A 20,514-nucleotide genomic window follows, 5' to 3' on the forward strand; every position below is an offset into this window, starting at 1 on the left:
CCTGGAAGATTAAGGAAATTCAGCATGTTGCCAAACTATTGAATTTCTGCAGGTGTACTGTAAAGAACATGCTGACTTGTTGCATCACAGTCTGGTTCAGTAACTTGAATGCCCAGGAACAAAGGAGGCTGCAGAAATGGAGGAAATTACCCAGTCCATCATAGGTATTGACTTCCCCATCATCAAAGGGATGTCTTGGAGGAGCTACCTCATAAAGGTAGCTGCCTCGTATCAAGAGAGATAACACGAGCTGCCTCAAAAAGGCAGCTAGTATCATCTCTCGTCTCGCTGCCACCATCATGAAGAAGGTGCAGATGCCTGAAACCCATGACCTCCAGATTCAACAACAGCTATTTCCCTACATCCATCATGCTCTTGAATCACGTTGCACAACCCTACCGTAGCAAACATTTCTTATGGACTTTGATTTTGATTGCACAAGTATTTCTGCTTTTTGATTTAATATGGTCCAGTTGCCTAGATAATTAATTTGTTGTATTATTATATATTTATTTGTTGTGATATTGCATTAATAAGCTTGTAAAAGTTGCAGTGAATAAGAATGTAATTGTTCCGTTTCTAGAAATAAACTGATATCATCATTGTACATTGTCCTCCATAATATTTGGGACAAAGACCCATCATTTATTTATTTGCCTCTGTACTCCACAATTAGAGATTTGCAATAGAAAGAAAATCACATGTGTTTAAAGAGCACATTGTCAGATTTTAATAAAGGTCATTTTTATATATTTTGGTTTCACCATGAAGAAATTACATCTGTGTTTATACATAGTCCCCCCATTTAAGGGCACCATAATGTTTGGGACACATGGCTACACAGGTGTTGTAATTGTTCAGGTGTGTTTATATGCCTCATTAATGCAGGTATAAGAGAACTCTCAGCCCCTAGTCTTTCTCCTATTCTAAGGGGAGTAGGAGGCAACCGTGGCCGACAAGAGAAGTTAGGGATAGAATAAAACTAAAAGAAAAGATGTATAACACAGCAATGAGTAGCCGGAAGCCAGAGGATTGGGAAACTTTCATAGGACAGCAGAAGGAGACAAAACGGGCAATACGGGCTGAAAATATGAAGTACAAAGGGAAGCTGGCCAGGAATATAAAGAAGGACAGTAAAAGCTTCTTTAGATATGTTAAGGGAAAAAGAGTAGCAAAGTCAAATGTGGGTCCCTTGAAGGCAGACACGGGTGAAATTATTATGGGCAACAAGGAAATGGCAGAAGAGTTGAATAGGTACTTCGGATCTGTCTTCACTAAGGAAGACACAAACAATCTCCCAGATGTACTGGAGGACAGAGGATCTAGAGGGGTAGAGGAACTTAAATAAATTTTCATTAGGCGAGAAATAGTATTGGGTAGGCTAATGGGACTGAAGGATGATAAATCCCCTGGGCCTAATGGTCTGCATCCCAGGGTCCTCAGGGATGTGGCTCTAGAAATAGTGGACGCATTGGTGATCATTTTCCAATGTTCAATAGATTCAGGATCAGTTCCTGTGGATTGGAGGATAGCTAATGTTGTCCCACTTTTCAAGAAAGGAGCGAGAGAGAAAACGGGGAATTACAGGCCAGTTAGCCTGACTTCGGTGGTGGGAAAGATACTGGAGTCAATTGCTGTGTCCCAAACATTATGGTGCCCTGAAATGGGGGGACTATGTATAAACACTGCTGTAATTCCTACATGGTGAAACCAAAATGTATAAAAATGGCCTTTTCTTAAAATGTGACAATGTGCACTTTAACCACATGTGATTTTTTTCTATTACAAATCTCAAATTGTGGAGTACAGAGGCAAATAAATAAATGATATGTCTTTGGCCCAAACATTCTGGAGGGCACTGTACAACATTTGAAACCTGTGGTTAACAAATAGGTTTTAACAATTGCTTTCTAGGTGACTGCAAAAATACCAAGTACAGCAGCAGGCACACGTTCCTTCGGAAATATGGCGGTATGTGCAAAGTCTCTGGAATAGTTTGCAATTATTGAAAAATGTTAAAAGATATTGTTATTTTTAACTACTTTTAGCTGTATTCTATGCAAAGAATATTTTATTTCAATAGTATAGTACAATACTTCACAGAAACTATCCTAAAGATCATTGTCTACTTTCTATATGTCTGTGATCACTTGCCCTACCACCACTGTTGCTGTATCTAATCTAAGGATCTGTGAGTAATTTATTTGCAAGTCTATGCTAATGCTTCTGAAGGATGTGAGATTAAGCTCACATCCTTCAGATTCCTTCGCTTATTCTTAATCTCACTGAAAGATGTGAGATTAAGAATAAGCGAAGTTCGATATTCCGACTGTGCATGCACAGGTCATAGGTCACTCGCGATAAACATTCTCGCAGCTGTGCTGCTGCATGTATACAGACCTGCATTTCATCCGTAGTCTGGATCGAACCTGGGTCTCCAGCGCTACAAGCGCTGTTTAATTGCTACTGGACCATCCACATCCCCTCCCAAGTGTCTCACCCCTGTCCGGGGCGGTCGGAGATGTCCGGGGTGACCCTGGACTGTCGGGACACCAGCCCGGAACAGTAGCGGCCCAGGCTTACAGCCAGCATGGAGAAGAAGCGTTAATTCCAGCTCAACTCTGCCTGTCCCGCCGGGTTAACAGACAGCCCTGGACTGACGGGACACTGGCCCGGAGAAGTGGCAGCCCAGGCTTACAGCCAGCACAGAGAAGAAGTGCTAACTCCACTGCTCCGGAGCGGTGCCCCGTCAGTTCAGGGCTGTCGGTTAACCCGGAGGGACAGGCAGAGTTGAGCTGGAGTTAGCGTTTCTTCTCCCCGCTGGCTGTAAGCCTGGGCCCCCACTGCTCCGGGCCGGTGTCCCTTCAGTCCAGGGTCACCCCAGATATCTCCAGTCGTCCCCGGACAGGGATGGTTCACTCGGGAGGGGATGGGGACGGTCCAGTAGCAATTCAACAACGCTTGCAGTGCTGGAGACCCGGATTCGATCCTGACTACGGATGAAACGCAGGTCTGTACACATGCAGCAGCAAAGTTGCCGAGAATGTTTATCGCGAGTGACCTTTGACAAATCCCATGATTCTTTGGGTTTTTCGGAATACCGAACTTGCTTATTGTCTTCCAATCTCAGCTGGACTACATTTGTCTTCTAGCCATGAAGCATAGCTGAATGCAGCTTTAGTTTTTGAGTGAACCTGGATCTTGCATCAAGTGGCATCGCCAGTGGATCTTGACATCTTATTCTTCGCAATATTTTCAGGCTCTATTTTTAGACTTGATCTTCATTGCGAATACAATCAGATGCCAGTTAATCTAGTGTAAAACTGGCTACATAGATTGAAATTGTTTATGTATAATATAAAATGAACAACTTGCATTGTAGAATAATGGGACATAAATAATGAAAATAACCTTTAATTGGTTTAAAAAATTCAGTAACAATGCACCTTGTCTGCGATATAATGTATATGTCAGGGAAATTATTCATTTTAAGGCAAGAATAGATGTTGGTTGCTTAGAATACACTGTTCATTCAACTCTTAGTCATGGTAAAAAGTCAGATTAGGCTGATGGATTAAATCTAAGTTTGGATTTTAATTTTTAGATGTGCCGCGATGTACCTTTGAAAGCATGGGAGACCTCAGTGTTTTTTAATGTGGCCATTTCATTTACACAGCAATTTTAGGTTTCTTGAACAATTAACGTCAGTTGGTCCAATCCAATTTACACACCTGTATTTAAATACTTATCCCAAATGGAGGCATGGAGTCCAAAGGTGATCAATTGTCTCATCCAAATAGAGAAAATTAAGAGCCATGGTGCATTTGTCCAGTTCCCACTGTGTTTTGCACACCCTTGTTTTATCTTGTGTAGTTGACTCCAAAACATCAGTCCTCACTTCAGCACAGTATACTCTATAACTTGCAAGTACATTCATCCTTCTCTTTCTAGACACTTCTTACATTGCTGCCCCTCCATCTTCAGTATTTGCCTTCATCATTATGCAAAGCCTTGCCTCTCCCTCTAAATTAGCTTTTGCGTTTAATTGTTTGATGGGTATGCTCTTGGAACCTAAGGGCACCTTACAATACCGAGGAATCTGATAAAACTTTATTCATCCCCGGAGGGAAATTGGTCTGCCGACAGTCACAACACACAAGGTACACAAAAACTTGAAATTAAAAGTGAAAACAAAAATAAAAAGACAAGCGACTGTTGGCTGGCTGTCGTGTGCACAGCGCCTTCACCGGAACATATGAACAAACAAACAAACACAGGCTTATCCCCTAGGCAGAGGATTCTAAACTACAGTGCCCCCTCCCCTCCCCCACACCAGGTCCCCCTTTGTTCTCCCACCGTCCCTCACAGCGGTCCCTCCATGCTGGGTCCCCATTGTTCTTCACGACGATCCCCCCACGCCAGGTCCCCCTTTGTTCTCCCACCGTGCCTCACACTAGCCAATAATAGATTATGTGAAGCTGCAATATAAATCTATTAACATTATCTAAATATTTACTTGTATTTTATCAAATACTGATTATATTAAGTGTATTTTAACAAGTAGTTTTCAAATTGCAGGCAAGAGCGCCATTGTCTTCTATGGGAAGGCCTGCAACTGGGGCTATTTCGGTAAGATAGATCTCAACTCTTTTAATTTTCTACTGGACGTGGCATTTCTGGATTATCTGGATTCTAATACAATAATAATCATTCTTCCTGGATATATTGCTATCATTTTGATGTTCAGTTTCCTTTAATGTATATCATATCTAATTGTCAATGCAACTTGTTTCAGTAAATTATGTATTGTTCTTTCATTTTAAACACAGTATCTTCTTAATGCTTATGTTCTGCTGTCAACACTTTATTAATACACCAACCCAATTAGAAGCTGGGAATGCAGTGCTTACAAGCCGTTTTGAACAGCTGGATCTAGATTTTGATGTCTTAATTGAAATAATTTTGAAATCTACTATTTATTTTTGTAGATTAACCTAATTTTTTTATATTGGTTCCTTTAACGATTTTATTTACAATCTTAATTCAGGATGACTATTAGAAATAGTACAATTTGTAAACACTCATCAGCGTGAAGGGAATGTTAAAGCAGTAAGTCCTGGACTGCAGTTAGTTCTTCAGGTTTGGAACAGTACAATACCCCCTTAGGCTAGGGCTGGGTTCTGTAATGAGACCACAAATTAAGTCTTCACATGGTAAAAAATGCTTGCAGAGTGAGTTGTCCCATCAGAATAGATAGTTTGGAGAAGCATTTTAAATCTTAATCTGCAACTCTTAATAATAAAGTTGATATCGACAAATTTAGCCCATGCTCATCTCAGGTTAATAATGAAAGGTAGACAAAAATGCTGGAGAAACTCAGCGGGTGAGGCAGCATCTATGGAGCGAAGGAATAGGTGACGTTTCGAGTCGAGACACTTCTTCAAACTTCTTCATAATGATATTCCTTTATACGATTATACTGTAGATGAGGTCTTAACTGCTTTTGTTGATTTTAAAAAGGATGTTGTTGGTTGCCTGGACCATGTGTTTCTTGATAGGATTATCCAAAAGCCCATTAACATGTTAACTAGAATGTATTCTTCTTAGGTTCATCCCAAAAATACTAAATTTAAACTAATGTCAAGAAAAGCTGTCCGAAACCACACAGCAGATAGCAAATCCGTTACACCAGTCTCCCAAATGCTTCTTTGTATGTACATGTTGCACATAAGTTGGATGTCCATAACCTGTGATCTCATAATTCTTGAAATGTTATTGTGAAATAAACCACATGGTCGAAATAAGTTCAAGTCCATTTACATTATGTTTTTTCCTGATCTGCCTTTACTGGAAATGAAACTTCATGAAATTAGTTTATTTGAGATTCATTATGAGCCTTTTCTATTGCAAAAAAACAGCAAAAAGTAAAAATATAAATTGTCTCTAAAACTTTGCTCTTTCACCTCTCACTATGGCTGGGAGAGTGCAGTCTGTGAAGATGACTGTACTTCCCAGATTTCTTTACTTGTTCCAATGTTTGCCGGTCTTCCTATCCAAGTCATTTTTTAACTCAGTTAACCAATCTATAACCTCCTTTATATGGGGTAGCAAGGTTCCAAGGGTCAATAAGTGCACTCTCCAAAGAGGTCGTGAAGTAGGTGGACTGGGCCTTCCTAGCTTTATTCATTATTACTGGGCATCCAATATCCAAAAGATATTAGGTACACAAAAATGCTGGAGAAACTCAGTGGGTGCAACAGCATCTATGGAGCGAAGGAAATAGGCAACGTTTCGGGCCGAAACCCTTCTTCAGACCAAAAGATATTATGCTGGCTCCACCGACCAGATACAAACTGGTGTTTGCTTGAGTCACAGTCTTGTTATTCCTCGTCTCTTACAGCTTTAGTATATTCCTCCCTGCCATTGAAACCCTCTCGATTTACATCCATCAATTTCGTTGCCATTATAAGTTTACATCAGCTTCAGTTCTGGGTCCCATTCACAGTAACCATTTATTCCCACCCTCCACACTTGACTCAACCTTGCACATAAGTTGGATGTCCATAACCTGTGATCTCATAATTCTTGACAGTGGGGTTTGAATGGTCTTATGTGCATTAAGGATTTATACACGAACAACATATTTGATAGTTTTGATAACCTACACAGAAAACATGGCCTCCCACATAATCATTTCTTTAAATATCTTCAGGTCCGTCACTTTGCCATGAAAAATTTTCCCTTCTCTCCCGCCTGTCACAGTGTTGGATAAACTCACTTTTACCTTTGCAAATAAAGGACTGATCTCTGTAGTATATTCTCAACTACTGTCTTTAGGAGATCAAAACCTGAACAAAGTTAAAACCAGGTGGGAGGATGACCTTGGTATAGATCTGTCTGAGGAATGCTGGACAGAAGCACTGAAAAGAGTCCATTCCTCGTCATCATGTGCTAGATTGGGGCTCATACAATTCAAAGTTTTACACAGGGTTCATTGAAGCAAAGCCAGGCTTGCTGACATATATCTGGGGACAGACGCTGGCTGTGACAGGTGCTCCTTCTCCCCAGCCAATCTAGCTCATGCATTCTGGTCTTGCCCCAAACTTGGTAACTACTGGACAGTGGGTTTTAAAACCATCAGTGAAATCCTTGGGATGACAGTCAGACCTTGCCCGCTTGTGGCTGTATTTGGTGTAGCAGATAAAACCTTGGGTTTAAATACAACCCAGTCTGATATCATTACATTTACATCACTTTTGGCCCTTAGGAGAATCTTGCTGGTCTGGAAATCTACCACTCCTCCATCTGCTGCTGCTTGGCTGGAAGACGTGATGGGTTTTTTAAGGCTAGAGAAGATTAAATTCACATTGAGGGGGTCTGTGAAAATGTTTTATTTGAAATGGGAACCTTTTTTGTCATACTTTGAGGGTCTAAGGGAACTACCTATTGACTGAGGGGACTTTGACAGTAGGTGGGGAGCCACCTTTATTCTGTTTTGTTACTTTATTATTGTTAAAAATGTGCATTTGTATTTGTGATATGTTTGTATTGTGAAGGGGGGTTTAGGCAGGGTGGGTAAGGGTTATTTTGTTAATATATATAAAAAACAAAATGGAGGAAATGTAATGCAATACGTCAGAAGTACTGTATTTTTTTTCCTCCAATAAAAATAAAATTAAATTAAATTTAAAATTTTTTAAACTTTGCTCTTTCCACCTCTTCATGTTCTCTTTGGCCTCCCTCTTTCACTTCTCTTTCACTTCTCTACCTATCCCCCCCCCCACTACTCTGATTCCATGCATAATTCAGCTCCCCTATTCCCTAATCCCATTATTTTGTTCAATTATCCACCCATTCCATAAACATTTAGTATATATTCCCTTGAAGTCATATTCCCAGGTTTAATGCCATACAATAATATTTATTTCTATAAGTTTCAAAATTCAAGTCTTTTGTACCAGTAGATGGCAGTATGATAGTAGATAGATAGATAGATAGATAGATCCTTTATTTTCTATTAATCTATTTATTTTCTATTTATTTTCTATTATTTATTTATTTTATTTTATTAGTGACTGTTGATATAAATGTTGAAAATTTAAATAGTATAACATTCAGGCTGAAACAATGAAACAATGAAAAAAGCATATTGTGTTATTTAACATTAATTTAATCAAAATTGGCAATTTTATGAATTTCCAGACTCAACACCCAGTGCAAAATGTGATCTTAAATTTTAGTAGAATTTTCTATAGGGCCAGAAACTTGGTTTTGGTATGAAATTCCTCACAATAATTTCAACAATAATGTCAATATCCAGAATGATATTTTTATATCTCACAAAATTAACTAAACAACCAACCTTTGCTGTTGCTATTATCCCTGCAAACATGCTATTTAAAGTGGAAACACTCAAACTGCATTATTTGCCAAATTGCTCCAGAGCACTGCCTACCCTACCGGCTGATCATGCAAAATGCCCAGATTTTCTTGCATCTGCAATGACTCTTCTGCAATCCAATTGGTATTTGGCTATACCCAAACACGTCTCCTGCTAGATGGCATGGAATTGGGTTTAGGGAAGAAGCATGGAAAAGTTCATCACCTCCTGCAATTTTGTAGATTAGTGGCTCATGTTATGAGTCATGCTTTTGTAGTTACACCCACTAGCTTATTAGCATCGCGGTCTACTGCATTCCGCAGTCTGAAGTGAACTGTCAAGTGAGAGCTTGTAGTTGTTTATTCTAAATAAACAGTGTATAACCTGACATGATGTGAGGTCTTTATTATTACTAGGACTCCAAACCAACAAATTTTAATTGCCAACTTGCACATATGACTGAACTGCCGTGTGGATTAAGATCTTGGTTGATCAAAATCTTGCTATCATGGTCAAAGTAGCTTCAGGATCATTTCTGAGTGGTGCTTCTATTTTGTGCCACATCCCAATTTGCTACCTACTTGTGCATTAAGTACATCACTAAATATCCACCCATTCTCAAATTAAGGATTTCATCTATTTTCCTGGACCCACAGGAGCAGGAAGACCAGAAACTGGAATTTGTAGATTTTTCCTAAAATGCAGTCATTCATGGACTACCACCTCTGGCTGCTGATCTGCACCAGCTTGTTCACTTCCTTCTGAGCTCTTGGGAGCACTCTCCTACTCTTCTATCATTACAGTATCAATTCTAGCAAACAACAGTATTATTCAATTTATAAAATGGTCTGAAGAAGGGTTTCGGCCCGAAACGTCGCCTATTTCCTTCGCTCCATAGATGCTGCTGCACCCGCTGAGTTCCTCCAGCAATTTTGTGTACCAACTTTTCAAAAATATTGATTGACTTTTCTTTTTTGATTGATTGACTTTTCTTTCAGATTTTTTATTTAATGAGGCTTACTTTCCATTTTAAAAGTCATTCTGTATCCCCATTAACAGAAATAACAGCAATTAGAATCCCAGCACGAAATAGAAAAAGGGTATCTTTAAAAAAATGGACTGGTGTCAAAAGCAGTTAGTGTCAATACCCACAGTTCTCAAAGGACATCACATTTTATTTTTTTAATTCACTTCCTATTTGAAAGTTATTACCAAATCTGCTTCCATCAACCTTTTCAGGATGTCGATTCCAAATCACAAAAACTCATTAAGAAACCCTTGTGTTGATTCTTATCCCTCAGTCTGTGTCATTTAAGGGCCTGTCCCACTTGGGCGTCATTTGCGCGTCACGCAGATGGCGATCGCACGTCACTGCCTAAGTCACCACGCACCATGTGTGCGTAATGCGCACCTTGCGCGCATCACGTGCGCGGCACAATGCGTGTGTTGTGACGCATAAATTATGACGCATAAATTACTGTGGCTAAAACTGGAAACCGTTTCTCCCTTCTTACACAACAATTTCATGAAATTCACATTTTGAAAAACCTTCTTTCAGCATCTTTTTTCAACTAATTTCACTCCTCCTCCATTTCTTATATATCCCTGACCCTTACTACCTCTTTGCTTTTTTCTATGTGGTTTGACTGTATATCCTATGCTTATCCCCTCTTTATTTCCTACCAACTTACAATTAAACCGTCTATCCTGAAGATAATGCTTTTGTACATCTAAGCAATGGGTATGGGATACTGACTAATCAGTTCTTTTAGATCCAAGCAATTTTAAATATAATTGCACATTTTAAATTAAGTAATTTTATCATTTATTTAAATCCACTTTCAAAGTGACTGTTGTGTGTATTTCTTCTTTCAGGATGGAATCTCTGTTGCTAGACCTATGACAGCAGTGCGTGCAGCAGGCTATTCTTCTTCAGCCTACAGAGGTTTGTTTAGTTTGAAATATTCCACAGAGTAATTATGAACTGAGAGGAATATGCAATGCATTAGCTCACTGAGCGAAACAATCCTAAATCTCATAATTACAACATGCAATCTATCCTGAACAAATTCCTCACCTTGTTTCAGTCCCCCAATTTTCTCGATTTATCCATTTCAAGCTATTTCCAATCTTCTGTAGGAACACCTGTCAGATGAACGTATCAGGTTTCCAAATTTACTGAGAAACACAGATGCTCCCTGGGGTCATTTTATTCAGTATTCTTTCACCTCCCCTTACAGTTCCAGTACAATGCCTCTTAAAATATATTTGTTATCTTCTTTTGCCAATGTTGTTTTGCCATGGTCTACTGGAGACATTATAGCTTTGTGTTTAACAACCATATGTGTGTTTGTTCATAAATGGATCCAGCACAACAATAATAATAATTGTTTTAGCTGTTCTTAATCTCTTTTGTATTATACAATACAATCAATCAATACAATCAGTTTTATTCGTCACTTGCACATAAAGTGCAAGTGAAATGAATTTGCCAGCAGCGGTATAATGAAAAAGAACACACAAAAACACAATAAAAATTTAACACAAACATCCACCACAGCATTCATCACTGTGGTGGAAGGCACAAACTTAGGCCAGTCCTCCTCCATTTTCCGCCGTGGTCAGGACCTCAACCCTCCGCAGCCGCCGCTGCGGGCATCCAGATGAGTGAAAGTCCAGGTAATTCCTCCCCCACCGGAGACCGCGGCTTCAGTTTGGTGTAGGCCGCAGGCTGGCGGTCGAAGATTTAAAGTTCCCGCTGCGCCGCAGCCAGAAGCACCACAGACCGCAGGGCCGGCGGTCGAAGCTCCCCTCCAGGGGTCCCTGGCGAGGGACCCCGCTCCTGATGGTAAGTCGCCGCCGCGCCCGCGGTAGAAGTAGGCCGTGGGCCGGCAGTGGTGGCTTCTTCTTCTCCCCGGTCCCCAACGAGGGATCCCAGGCTGCGGACGACGCGCCAGTTGGAGCTCTGCAGACCGCGGCTTCAGGCTACCATGGGCCAGCGAATGGAGCGCTCCCCTCTGGTGACCCCCGGCGAGGGTTCGCCCGCTCCACGCCGAGAGTCCACGCTGCGCCCGCGGCTGAAGCCCCGGGCCCGTCTCCGGGAAAGGCCGCACTGATCCTCGATGTTAGGCCACGGGGGAGGCGACATGGAAAAAGTTGCCTCCGTGGAGGAGGCGACCGAAGCGGTTTCCCCCTTACCCCCCCCACACCACCCCCCACACAAGACACACAAAGAAACATTATTATGTTAGACTAACTAATTTTGTTGAGGATAGCTATGTAATAGTAAAGGCAGGTTACAAAAAAAACTTTTCATACTTTGTTTCCTTCAGGCTCTGCATTTGACCCACTTGGACAATCAAGAGGACCTGCTGCGCCACTTGAAACAAAGAACGAGGACACGTAAGTACAAAGTGCAGAACAGCTTCAACAAGTGTATCTTAACTTAGAGAGTTATTCAGTCATTTATTTCAGGATATGGGCCTTGCTCGCAAGGCTAGCATTTATTACCTGTGCGTAATCATCCCGGTGAATCAACTTTGTGAGCTGCCTATGTATTGAATCATTCATTTAAAAAAAAATGTTATTAATCATTACCAAACTTAATGTAATGTATTAACGTAACATGGAACTGCAGATGCAGTTGAGTGTTTTTATGAAGAAGTAACCAAGAAGATTGAAGATGGCATTGTAGTAGATATTGTTTACCTGGACTTTAGTACGGCATTTGATAAGGTACTGCATGGTAGGCTGGTCCAGAAGGTTAGATCACATGGGATCCATGCTAGCCAATTGGATACTAAATTGCTTGAAGGTAGGATACAAAGGGTTTGTTTTTCAGTCTGGAGTCTGTGACAAATGGTGTGCATCAACATAGCTCTGCTTCAGTACTTTGTGTTCTATGCAAGATTCCAGCATCTGCAGTTCCTTGTGTCAACATAGGTCGTAATGTTAGCAAGATGAAAATGTTGGTTGTTGACCTAACGATGATGAGAGGGGTGGACATTGGTTTATTATTGTACTGAGATATGGTAAAATACTTTATTTGCGTGCTATGCAGTTAAATCATACTGTACTTGAGTACAATCAAGCCATAAACAAGTACACCAGGTAGTCGAAAGAGAAAATTACCAGAGTGCAGAATATAGTGTGGCAGCATTATAGCGTTACAATTACAGACAAAAAGTCCAACATCCGCAATGAGATAGACTGGAAGATTGGGACTACACCCATCCTTATGGGAAGACCATTCACTAATCTGGCAACCAACTGATAATACATGGTTTCAGGTTTTAGATCTTCTGCCTGATGGGAGTGGGGAGAAGAGGGGATGACTAGGATGAAAAATTGATTATGTTGGCTGCTTTCCTGAGGTAGCGTAAAGTGTAGATGGAATCGATAGTGGGGAGTCTTCTCTGTTTTTGTGATGAACTGAGCTACAACCAGATCTCTCTACAATTTCTTGTGGTCTTGAGCAGAGCTGTTGCCAAAACAAGCGGTGACGCCCACCTGATAAGATGCATTCTACAGTACATCTGTAGAAGTTGGTACAAGTCATTGGAGACGTGTCAAATTTCCTCAGTCTCCCGTGGAAGTGAAAGTATTGGTGTGTTTTTTTGGCAATAGTTTCAATGTGATTCAATGTAAACTTCTATGTAACTACACCAGGCACGTGCCGTCAGGGTAGGCAAGGTAGGCACTGTCTACCCTGACTAAAATTATAAAATGGTGATTACTAAATATAAATAGTAAAGGCATGGGAGAATTATGCATATCTAAGAGATCGATCTCTTAGATAGGCATAATTCTCCGTGCCTTTCATCCGCAGCACTTGCAACACGCGAAGGTCTGTGCAGCCCACGTGCCGTCAACGCTGCTTCAAGCCGTCAATTTCAAGGGGAGCTGAAGGCAGCAGAAATTCTGCCTCAGCGAAGTTGGCGAGCGGCAGGTGAGAGGTGTTCAGACGGAGAGCACTGCCAGAGGTGAGCGGGCCGGCAGAAGGCGCTGAAGTGGCGGCCAGTTCTGTTGTCGGGTCCCGGCAGCCGCTCGCAGCCACCCGAGCTGCTTCTAACCCCGGCTACAACGTCCGGAGCGCCATGGCAGCGGTGAGTAAGTGAGTTACTGCCATTATCCCCGACCCCCTCCTTCTCAACACTCCTGCCCTCCCAGCAACTTTACCCCTGGCACAGACTCTCCACATGCTGTGAAAGGAACTCTCCCCCCAATTGGTCCCTTGAACAAGTGTTGTCATTCAATAAGATGACAACTGATGCAACTTTTCCCTGTGCTCCAGTTTTTCCCACTATCTCTCGACCTGCCATCACCCTTCACCCCCACCCATTCAGTAATTCAGAATAAAAGAGACTTGGAAGCCTTGGGAATATTGAATTGTTACTGTCTTTATATTTATTTTTTATTTTTACGGAGAGAACAATCTGCGCATGCGCAGTTTAAGTTTTTTTTTCAAAGCCGACTGACTGCCTACCCTGAGTAATTACTCACGGCACGTGCCTGAACTACACCTGCCACAAGAAATTGTCCCTGTACACTTGGTCATGTGAAGCAATAGCACGCCTTTTTGCATCATGGCTTTATTAGTTTCTTTGCAATTTTCAGATGGTTATAATTAATAATAATTGCAATACAGTTATATTTCTATCCTTTAGGTTACTTTTAACATGCGGCAGTGAAAATCTTTTTCTGAATATTTGTTTAAGAACAAAACATGTAGGACTGAATGTCATTTTTTATTGGACAACTTGACCAAAGCATTAATTAATTCAGAACATCTTTAGTTGCTGCAAATTATTTCCCCTATCATTAATATGTAATTACTGTGCTTTCGCTATAATCTTTCTGTAGGCCAGAAGAAAAGGTTAAGAATTTGGAAAAGACAGTGAATGAGTTGATAGAAGAAAGTTGCATTGCTAATGGGCGTGGAGACCTACAGTTGGTAGGTATCTTATCTGTGTAACTTTCTACAAACTTACAATGATGATGGGGAAAATTAGGCAATTTTATTTATTAAGTCTGTCCGACATGATGGAGCGTTTTTTGATTAGAGAAATTCCATCTCAGTTCTCATAACCATGGGAGCAACAAAAACCTGGTGTCAAATTCTGGTAATTTCCTCTTCTAATATACGAGTGATCAAAGTCAGCACAGGAGAGCACAAAATTCTGTGTTGATGCTGTGAACTGTGTTCCAAATAATAAAGAGAGCAACAGTCGTGGACTTAACAGTAAGGATTTGTTTCCTCATTGGTGGTACTCCCATCTTTTATTCAGATATTCTTGGTTCAAATACTGCTTAGACCTTCAGCATATGATCTTGCTTGACTCACCCTTGGAAGCTGTGGGAGGGTCTTCCTTTCAAGGACAGGTGTAGTCGGCTGCAGCAGAAAATGCAACCACAAGTAACATTTGCCTCTCTAAGCAGGACAATGCGAAAGCTACACCATCATCTTTCTCAGGTGAACAGATGCCAACAAAATCTTGACTAAAGCAATAAATAAAATATTGTATGATTAGTGTATTGTCAGCAGTCCCGTCCTTCACACAACACTTTAAACCAAGACCTCATGTCTGTTCATTTCTACGTGTAAATTACCACAATACATTTGGTCAACAAGCATCCTAAACTAATGTCATTAAAACAGATTTGGGGATTTTGCTGGTACAGTCACAGAAAACAACAGTGACATTGAATGGTTTGAGAGGTCCTGAGGCTGTGAAAAGTAATATATAAATGCTGTTTCTACATTACATATATTTTTTTAATTGCAAAATTGATACATGAGGTTTAATGTTAATAATATATATATTATTTTTCATCGTAATGTACACTCGTCTCCCATCATTGTTTGAATGCTTAAGCAACAATATAAAATGTTAACACACTGCAAAACCAAACAATGCTATTCATTTCCGTACAAAAATTCTGTATTTCCTGTTAGCTCACGAATTAATGGCAATGATATGCTACCGCCTCACGTCTGCCTGGTTTCATTTCTACATTTTAACCTAACAGCTGTGATACAAAATGTTCCAAATTACTTTACAAATGCTGAGAAGTCCTAAGTTGAAAAAAGGATTTCCATTGTTGACTGGAAGATATGATCCAGGAAATACATTTGGAGAATGTAGGATAGAGAGAAAGGCAATGATTTAAGGACAATAGCTTAACTCTTCCTCAACCCTATCCCTGTGGAAATATTAATTGATTCCTTTGTGATCTCTAGATTTATTTCAGAATAATTTGCTGGATATCCAAATGTTGTCCCTCCCAAAACTTAACTCAAGTTATATTGCAATCCAAACATTTCCATTTTTTGGATAACTGTTTTTGGATCCCAGCTGTGCCTCGCTGCACCAGGAATCCAGGTTCGATCCTGTCCTCAACTGCTGTCTGTGCGAACCTAGCACATTCGCCCAGTGAATATGTAGGTTTTTTCTTGGAGCTCCGGTTTCCTTCCACATTCTATAAACAAGCTCGTAGGTTAAATGGCTGCTGGATTTGAGCTGGGGTTGGCGCTTCTTCTCCACGCTGGCTGTGGGCCTGGGGCAGCTGGTGTCGTCGGTCCGGACTCGCCCCGGATGTCTCCGGCCGCTGCTTGGGCGGGGATGGGATACTCGAGGGGGGGGGGGGGGCGGGGCGGTCCAGTGGCGGTTCAGCAGCGCTTGCGGCGCCGGGTACCCAGGCTCGATCCTGGCTGCGGATGAGGCACGAGTCTGTGTGTGCGCTCTCCCCTGTCTCCCACTCGCATCTGCCACCTCTCTCTCGCTGTTACACCCCGCTCTACCGCCACCTGTTCGTTTGGGGGATGAGGAGTTGACCATTAATGGGAGTCTCTCTGGAATCAAGAATTTCATTGCTCATTCGTATTCATAGATGAGGCTGAAGAATTCCATTGCCTTGAAATTAGCAGAATAGTGAAATTCGACTCAGAAACTATCATCGTTGTGTTCCAGTCTGGAATACATAAATTTTCCTATAATGTGACCACACGGCACCTCCGTTCCTCAGATTCAATATATTTTTACACATAAATTATGAATAAAGATAAGAATTTATACACAGTTTCTTCAGCCAGTTCGCTTTTTCTTTATGATGAATGACCTTTGACAAATCCCATGACTCCTTGTGTTTTTCGGAATTCCGAACTCGCTTATTTTCTCCTTTAATATTCTAAATCTTCATTGTACCTAGTGCTAAATAAAGAATGTTTAATAGATGCAAATTCTCTTAAATTTTCCATCATTTTCTTTTATATATTTGGATTCAAACTTTGAAATTGTACATAATTCCTTTATATTGATTCAGGCCTTGGAAAAAGCTAAAGAAGCAGGGAGAAAAGAAAGAATGCTGGTGAGACAGAGAGAACAATCAGCATCTGCAGATCACATCAATCTGGATCTGACTTATTCAGTGAGTTGGCTATAGAATGACCTATTTCTGTAACATGTACTTTGAAATTAAAATGTAGCTCAAATTTTAATGCATAGCGGCACTGTTTACTAAAATTTGATTTTCGTATAAATCAAATATTTAATAGGATTTCAATTACTGAAGATATTGACAGATCTTTTATAGTTTCACCTAGAGAGTACATGGGATGCACTGCCTGAGCGGGGTTGAAACTGGGTCACAGAGCATTTAAGACGTTTTTGGCTGAGCACTTGAATTGATTAGATAGTAGAGAGCGATGGACCACGCTGGGCAATAACATTAATGTGGAAGGGTGCCCTCTGAACAATATGGGTGATCTAGATCAAATGGCCTGGTTCTATGCTGTTGGGTTCTATGATTCCAACTTGAGCAGAGGTTCAAATTAATTTATCTGATTGTTTAGAAATGTATTGTTGGCATTGTGATAAAGTAAAATGCAGAAGTATTTTTGAAATTACAATACATTGTGAAAGTATTAAAATTAAGCATTGCTCGTGCTTGTGGATGGTTTTTCCATAGGTTCTTTTCAATTTAGCCAGCCAATATGCAGCCAATGACATGTATGCGGAAGCATTAAATACCTATCAGGTGATTGTAAAGAACAAGATGTTCAATAATGCAGGTAAGAGAACATTAAAAATATGTATTTTATTGTATGTAGATCAGTAAAAGTATACATTAGCACGTAGCAACAGTCAGCATCATTGTAATGATGACATTAAACCATAACATTAAAAAAACAAACACCATTTGGGACAGACAATCTGATTGCTGCATATTGGCCATTCTTAAGTATTCTCCACCCCAGCCCCAGAGAGTTATACCTGCAATCGGTATTATCAACAAAATATAGTGCCGTGACCTATCAAGAGTGTTTTATTGCTGTAGGGAGTTTGTACATTCTCCCCGTGACTGCGTGGGTTTTCCCAAAACAGAATAATGAAATTCTTACTTGCAAGCAGCACAACAGGTGTGTAAATATAGTATGCATAGATACCACAATAAGCAACAAGAAGTTCAATAAATTAAAAAAGAATAGTGCAAAAACAACAGCAAAGCCCGAAGTCCCTAGAACAATTAAGGCAGTTTGTAGTCAATAGCCTGATGGTTGTTGGGAAGAAGCTGTTCCTGCACCTGGACGTTACAGTTTTCAGGCTCCTATATCTTCTTCCTGACGGCAAGAGTGAAATGAGAGCATGGCCAAGGTGGAGTGGGTCTATGATGATGCGGGGGTCACGCATATGAAATGCAGTGCATAATCAAAAGGCATGTACATCAAATATCAGCACAGCACGTGACTATGCTGCCATACAGTCCCAGGCATTTGAGAATGTTATTCTGAAAATAGGAACGTAAATTAAACTGGGATTAATTAGTCAAGTGCATTATTCTAAAAATGCATAAATCAAGCACGTGTAAAATGTGAGGTGTCTGAATATTGATCTCTCAGCCTTATGGCAATACAAATATAGGTGAGGAATTAATTTGTGTGAAGGATACAAAATATGTTTAGAGGAATATAAACAGTTTAAAAGAGAAGAGAAAGTGATGGCAGATTGTGTAATGTAATGTGCAATTGTGATGTTATAACTCTTGTAGAAATAAAAAAAGTAGAACTGTATTTATATGATGTGAAATCAATGAATGCTGGCATTTGGAGTCCTCTGCAAGTCCTCATACAGAAAGCACATAGGTTAGCATAGAGGTTCAATAAACCATTGGTACTGTAAACATAATGTTAGCCTTTATTGCAAGACGGCCAGAATACAGAACTAGGGCGTTCTTGTTACCACCATACAGGGCTTTAACGTGACCATTCTTTAGTGCACTGCATGCAGATCAGAAGAATGAAAGATGGCTTTTTATTAAAATATGATTCCATGGGGTGGGCCTGAGGGAGTAGATTCTATGAGAATGTTAGGGTAAAATCTAGGACCAACAATCTATTCGAATGTCGAAATGCACTGCGAAGTTGGACTTGGACTAAACCTGGAGGCACCTCTCGTATGTTCCTCCAAAAGTTCTTGGATGTCAGCAGGAAAAACAATTAACCCCGAGACATTTTCAGCCCCCATATCCTAAAGAAATCCAACTTTTAAGCACTTTTGTACTTCCTTTCTGTTTTCATCCTTATCTCTGTTGAGCAATCAAATTAAGATTTTGTCTAGTGAGTGAATGCCAGTTTTAACTAGGAGTTAAAACTGGCATGTAACAAAGGTAATGCCACTATGGTGATGGGGGATTTCAATATGCAGGTAGACTGGGAAAATCTGGTTGGTTCAGGACCCCAAGAAAGAGAGTTTGCAGAATGCCTCCGAGATGGATTCTTAAACTGTGCAGGGACTGAAGACAGAGTGAGAATTCTGACATCAGCGTGAGAATTGGCTGAAATGCGTGACTCTCACGCTCAAAGCTCAAAGCGTAAGAGTTGGCAGCCCTGTCTAAAGCCAGGATGTGACAACAGACGCACAGGGAGACACATACACAAAGGAAGACACACATACACATACACACACACACACACACACACACACACACACACACACACACACACACACACACACACACACACACACACACACACACACACACACACACACACACACACACACACACACACACAGGGAGACAGACACACACACACACACACACACACACACACACACACAGGGAGACAGACACACACACACACACAGGGAGACACACACACACACACACACACACAGATGGAGACAAACACGCACACACACACAGGGAGACAAACAGACACACACACACAGGGAGACAGACAGACACACGGGGAGACACACACACACACACAGGGACGGACACACACACACACACAGGGAGACAGACAGACACACACACACACAGAGACAGACACACACACACGGGGATACACACACACACACACACACACACAGACACACACACAGGGAGACACACACACACACACGGGGAGACACACACACACAGGGAGACACACAGAGACACGCACACACACATAGGGAGGCACACACACACACAAGGAGACATACACAGGGAAACAGACACACACACACACTCCCTTCCCCCAATGGGGAGTCTGGCGGGCACGGTGTAGCGTGGATTGGCGGCGTTGGTGCTGCCGTGTGAGTTGAAGGGCAGGAGGGAGGGAGGGAGGGAGCGAGGTTGCCGCGGCAGCCGGAAGCGCAGCGCTTGCAGACGGCGCACAAAAGCGCTGACACCCGCTGCCCGGGACCGATGCGCTTCCCCAATCCGTGCAGATCGCTGTCATGTGGCGCAAACTTGAGACAAACTGCAGCAAAGATCCTATAGCTCCGCTATAGGATCTTTGCTGTGCAGTGACTGAAAACAGCGTGAGAATTCTGTCTTCAGCGTGAGGGCGTGAGAATTGGCTGAAATGCGTGAGTGTCCCGCTCAAAGCGTGAGAGTTGGCAGCCCTGGTATAGGAGTAAAAAGGTTCTTCTGCAGTTGTGTAGGGCTCTGGTGAAACCACATCTGGAGTATTGTGTACAGTTTTAGTCTCCTAATTTGAGGAAGGACATCCTTGTAATTGAGGCAGTGCAGCGTAGGTTCACGAGATTGATCCCTGGGATGGCGGGGACTGTCATATGAGGAAAGATTGAAAAGACTAGGCTTGTATTCACGAGTTTAGAAGGATGAGGGGGCATCTTATAGAAACA

At 41.3% G+C, this 20,514-nt stretch overlaps 1 protein-coding gene across 1 annotated transcript in view; it reads left to right on the top strand.

Moving 5' to 3' along the window:
- ift88 (intraflagellar transport 88) overlaps positions 1 to 20,514 on the top strand; it is a 74,031-nt gene that overhangs the window by 11,875 nt on the left and 41,642 nt on the right. The window contains exons 4-10 of the mRNA XM_033022737.1: positions 1,915 to 1,971; positions 4,579 to 4,629; positions 10,256 to 10,325; positions 11,713 to 11,782; positions 14,243 to 14,333; positions 16,703 to 16,807; positions 17,348 to 17,450. Of these exons, the coding sequence (XP_032878628.1) occupies positions 1,915 to 1,971; positions 4,579 to 4,629; positions 10,256 to 10,325; positions 11,713 to 11,782; positions 14,243 to 14,333; positions 16,703 to 16,807; positions 17,348 to 17,450 (547 nt within the window). The remainder of the gene's footprint in view (positions 1 to 1,914; positions 1,972 to 4,578; positions 4,630 to 10,255; positions 10,326 to 11,712; positions 11,783 to 14,242; positions 14,334 to 16,702; positions 16,808 to 17,347; positions 17,451 to 20,514) is intronic.

The sequence above is a fragment of the Amblyraja radiata genome, chromosome 6 (genome assembly GCF_010909765.2).
Source record: "Amblyraja radiata isolate CabotCenter1 chromosome 6, sAmbRad1.1.pri, whole genome shotgun sequence".
NCBI classification, from domain to species: Eukaryota; Metazoa; Chordata; class Chondrichthyes; order Rajiformes; family Rajidae; genus Amblyraja; species Amblyraja radiata.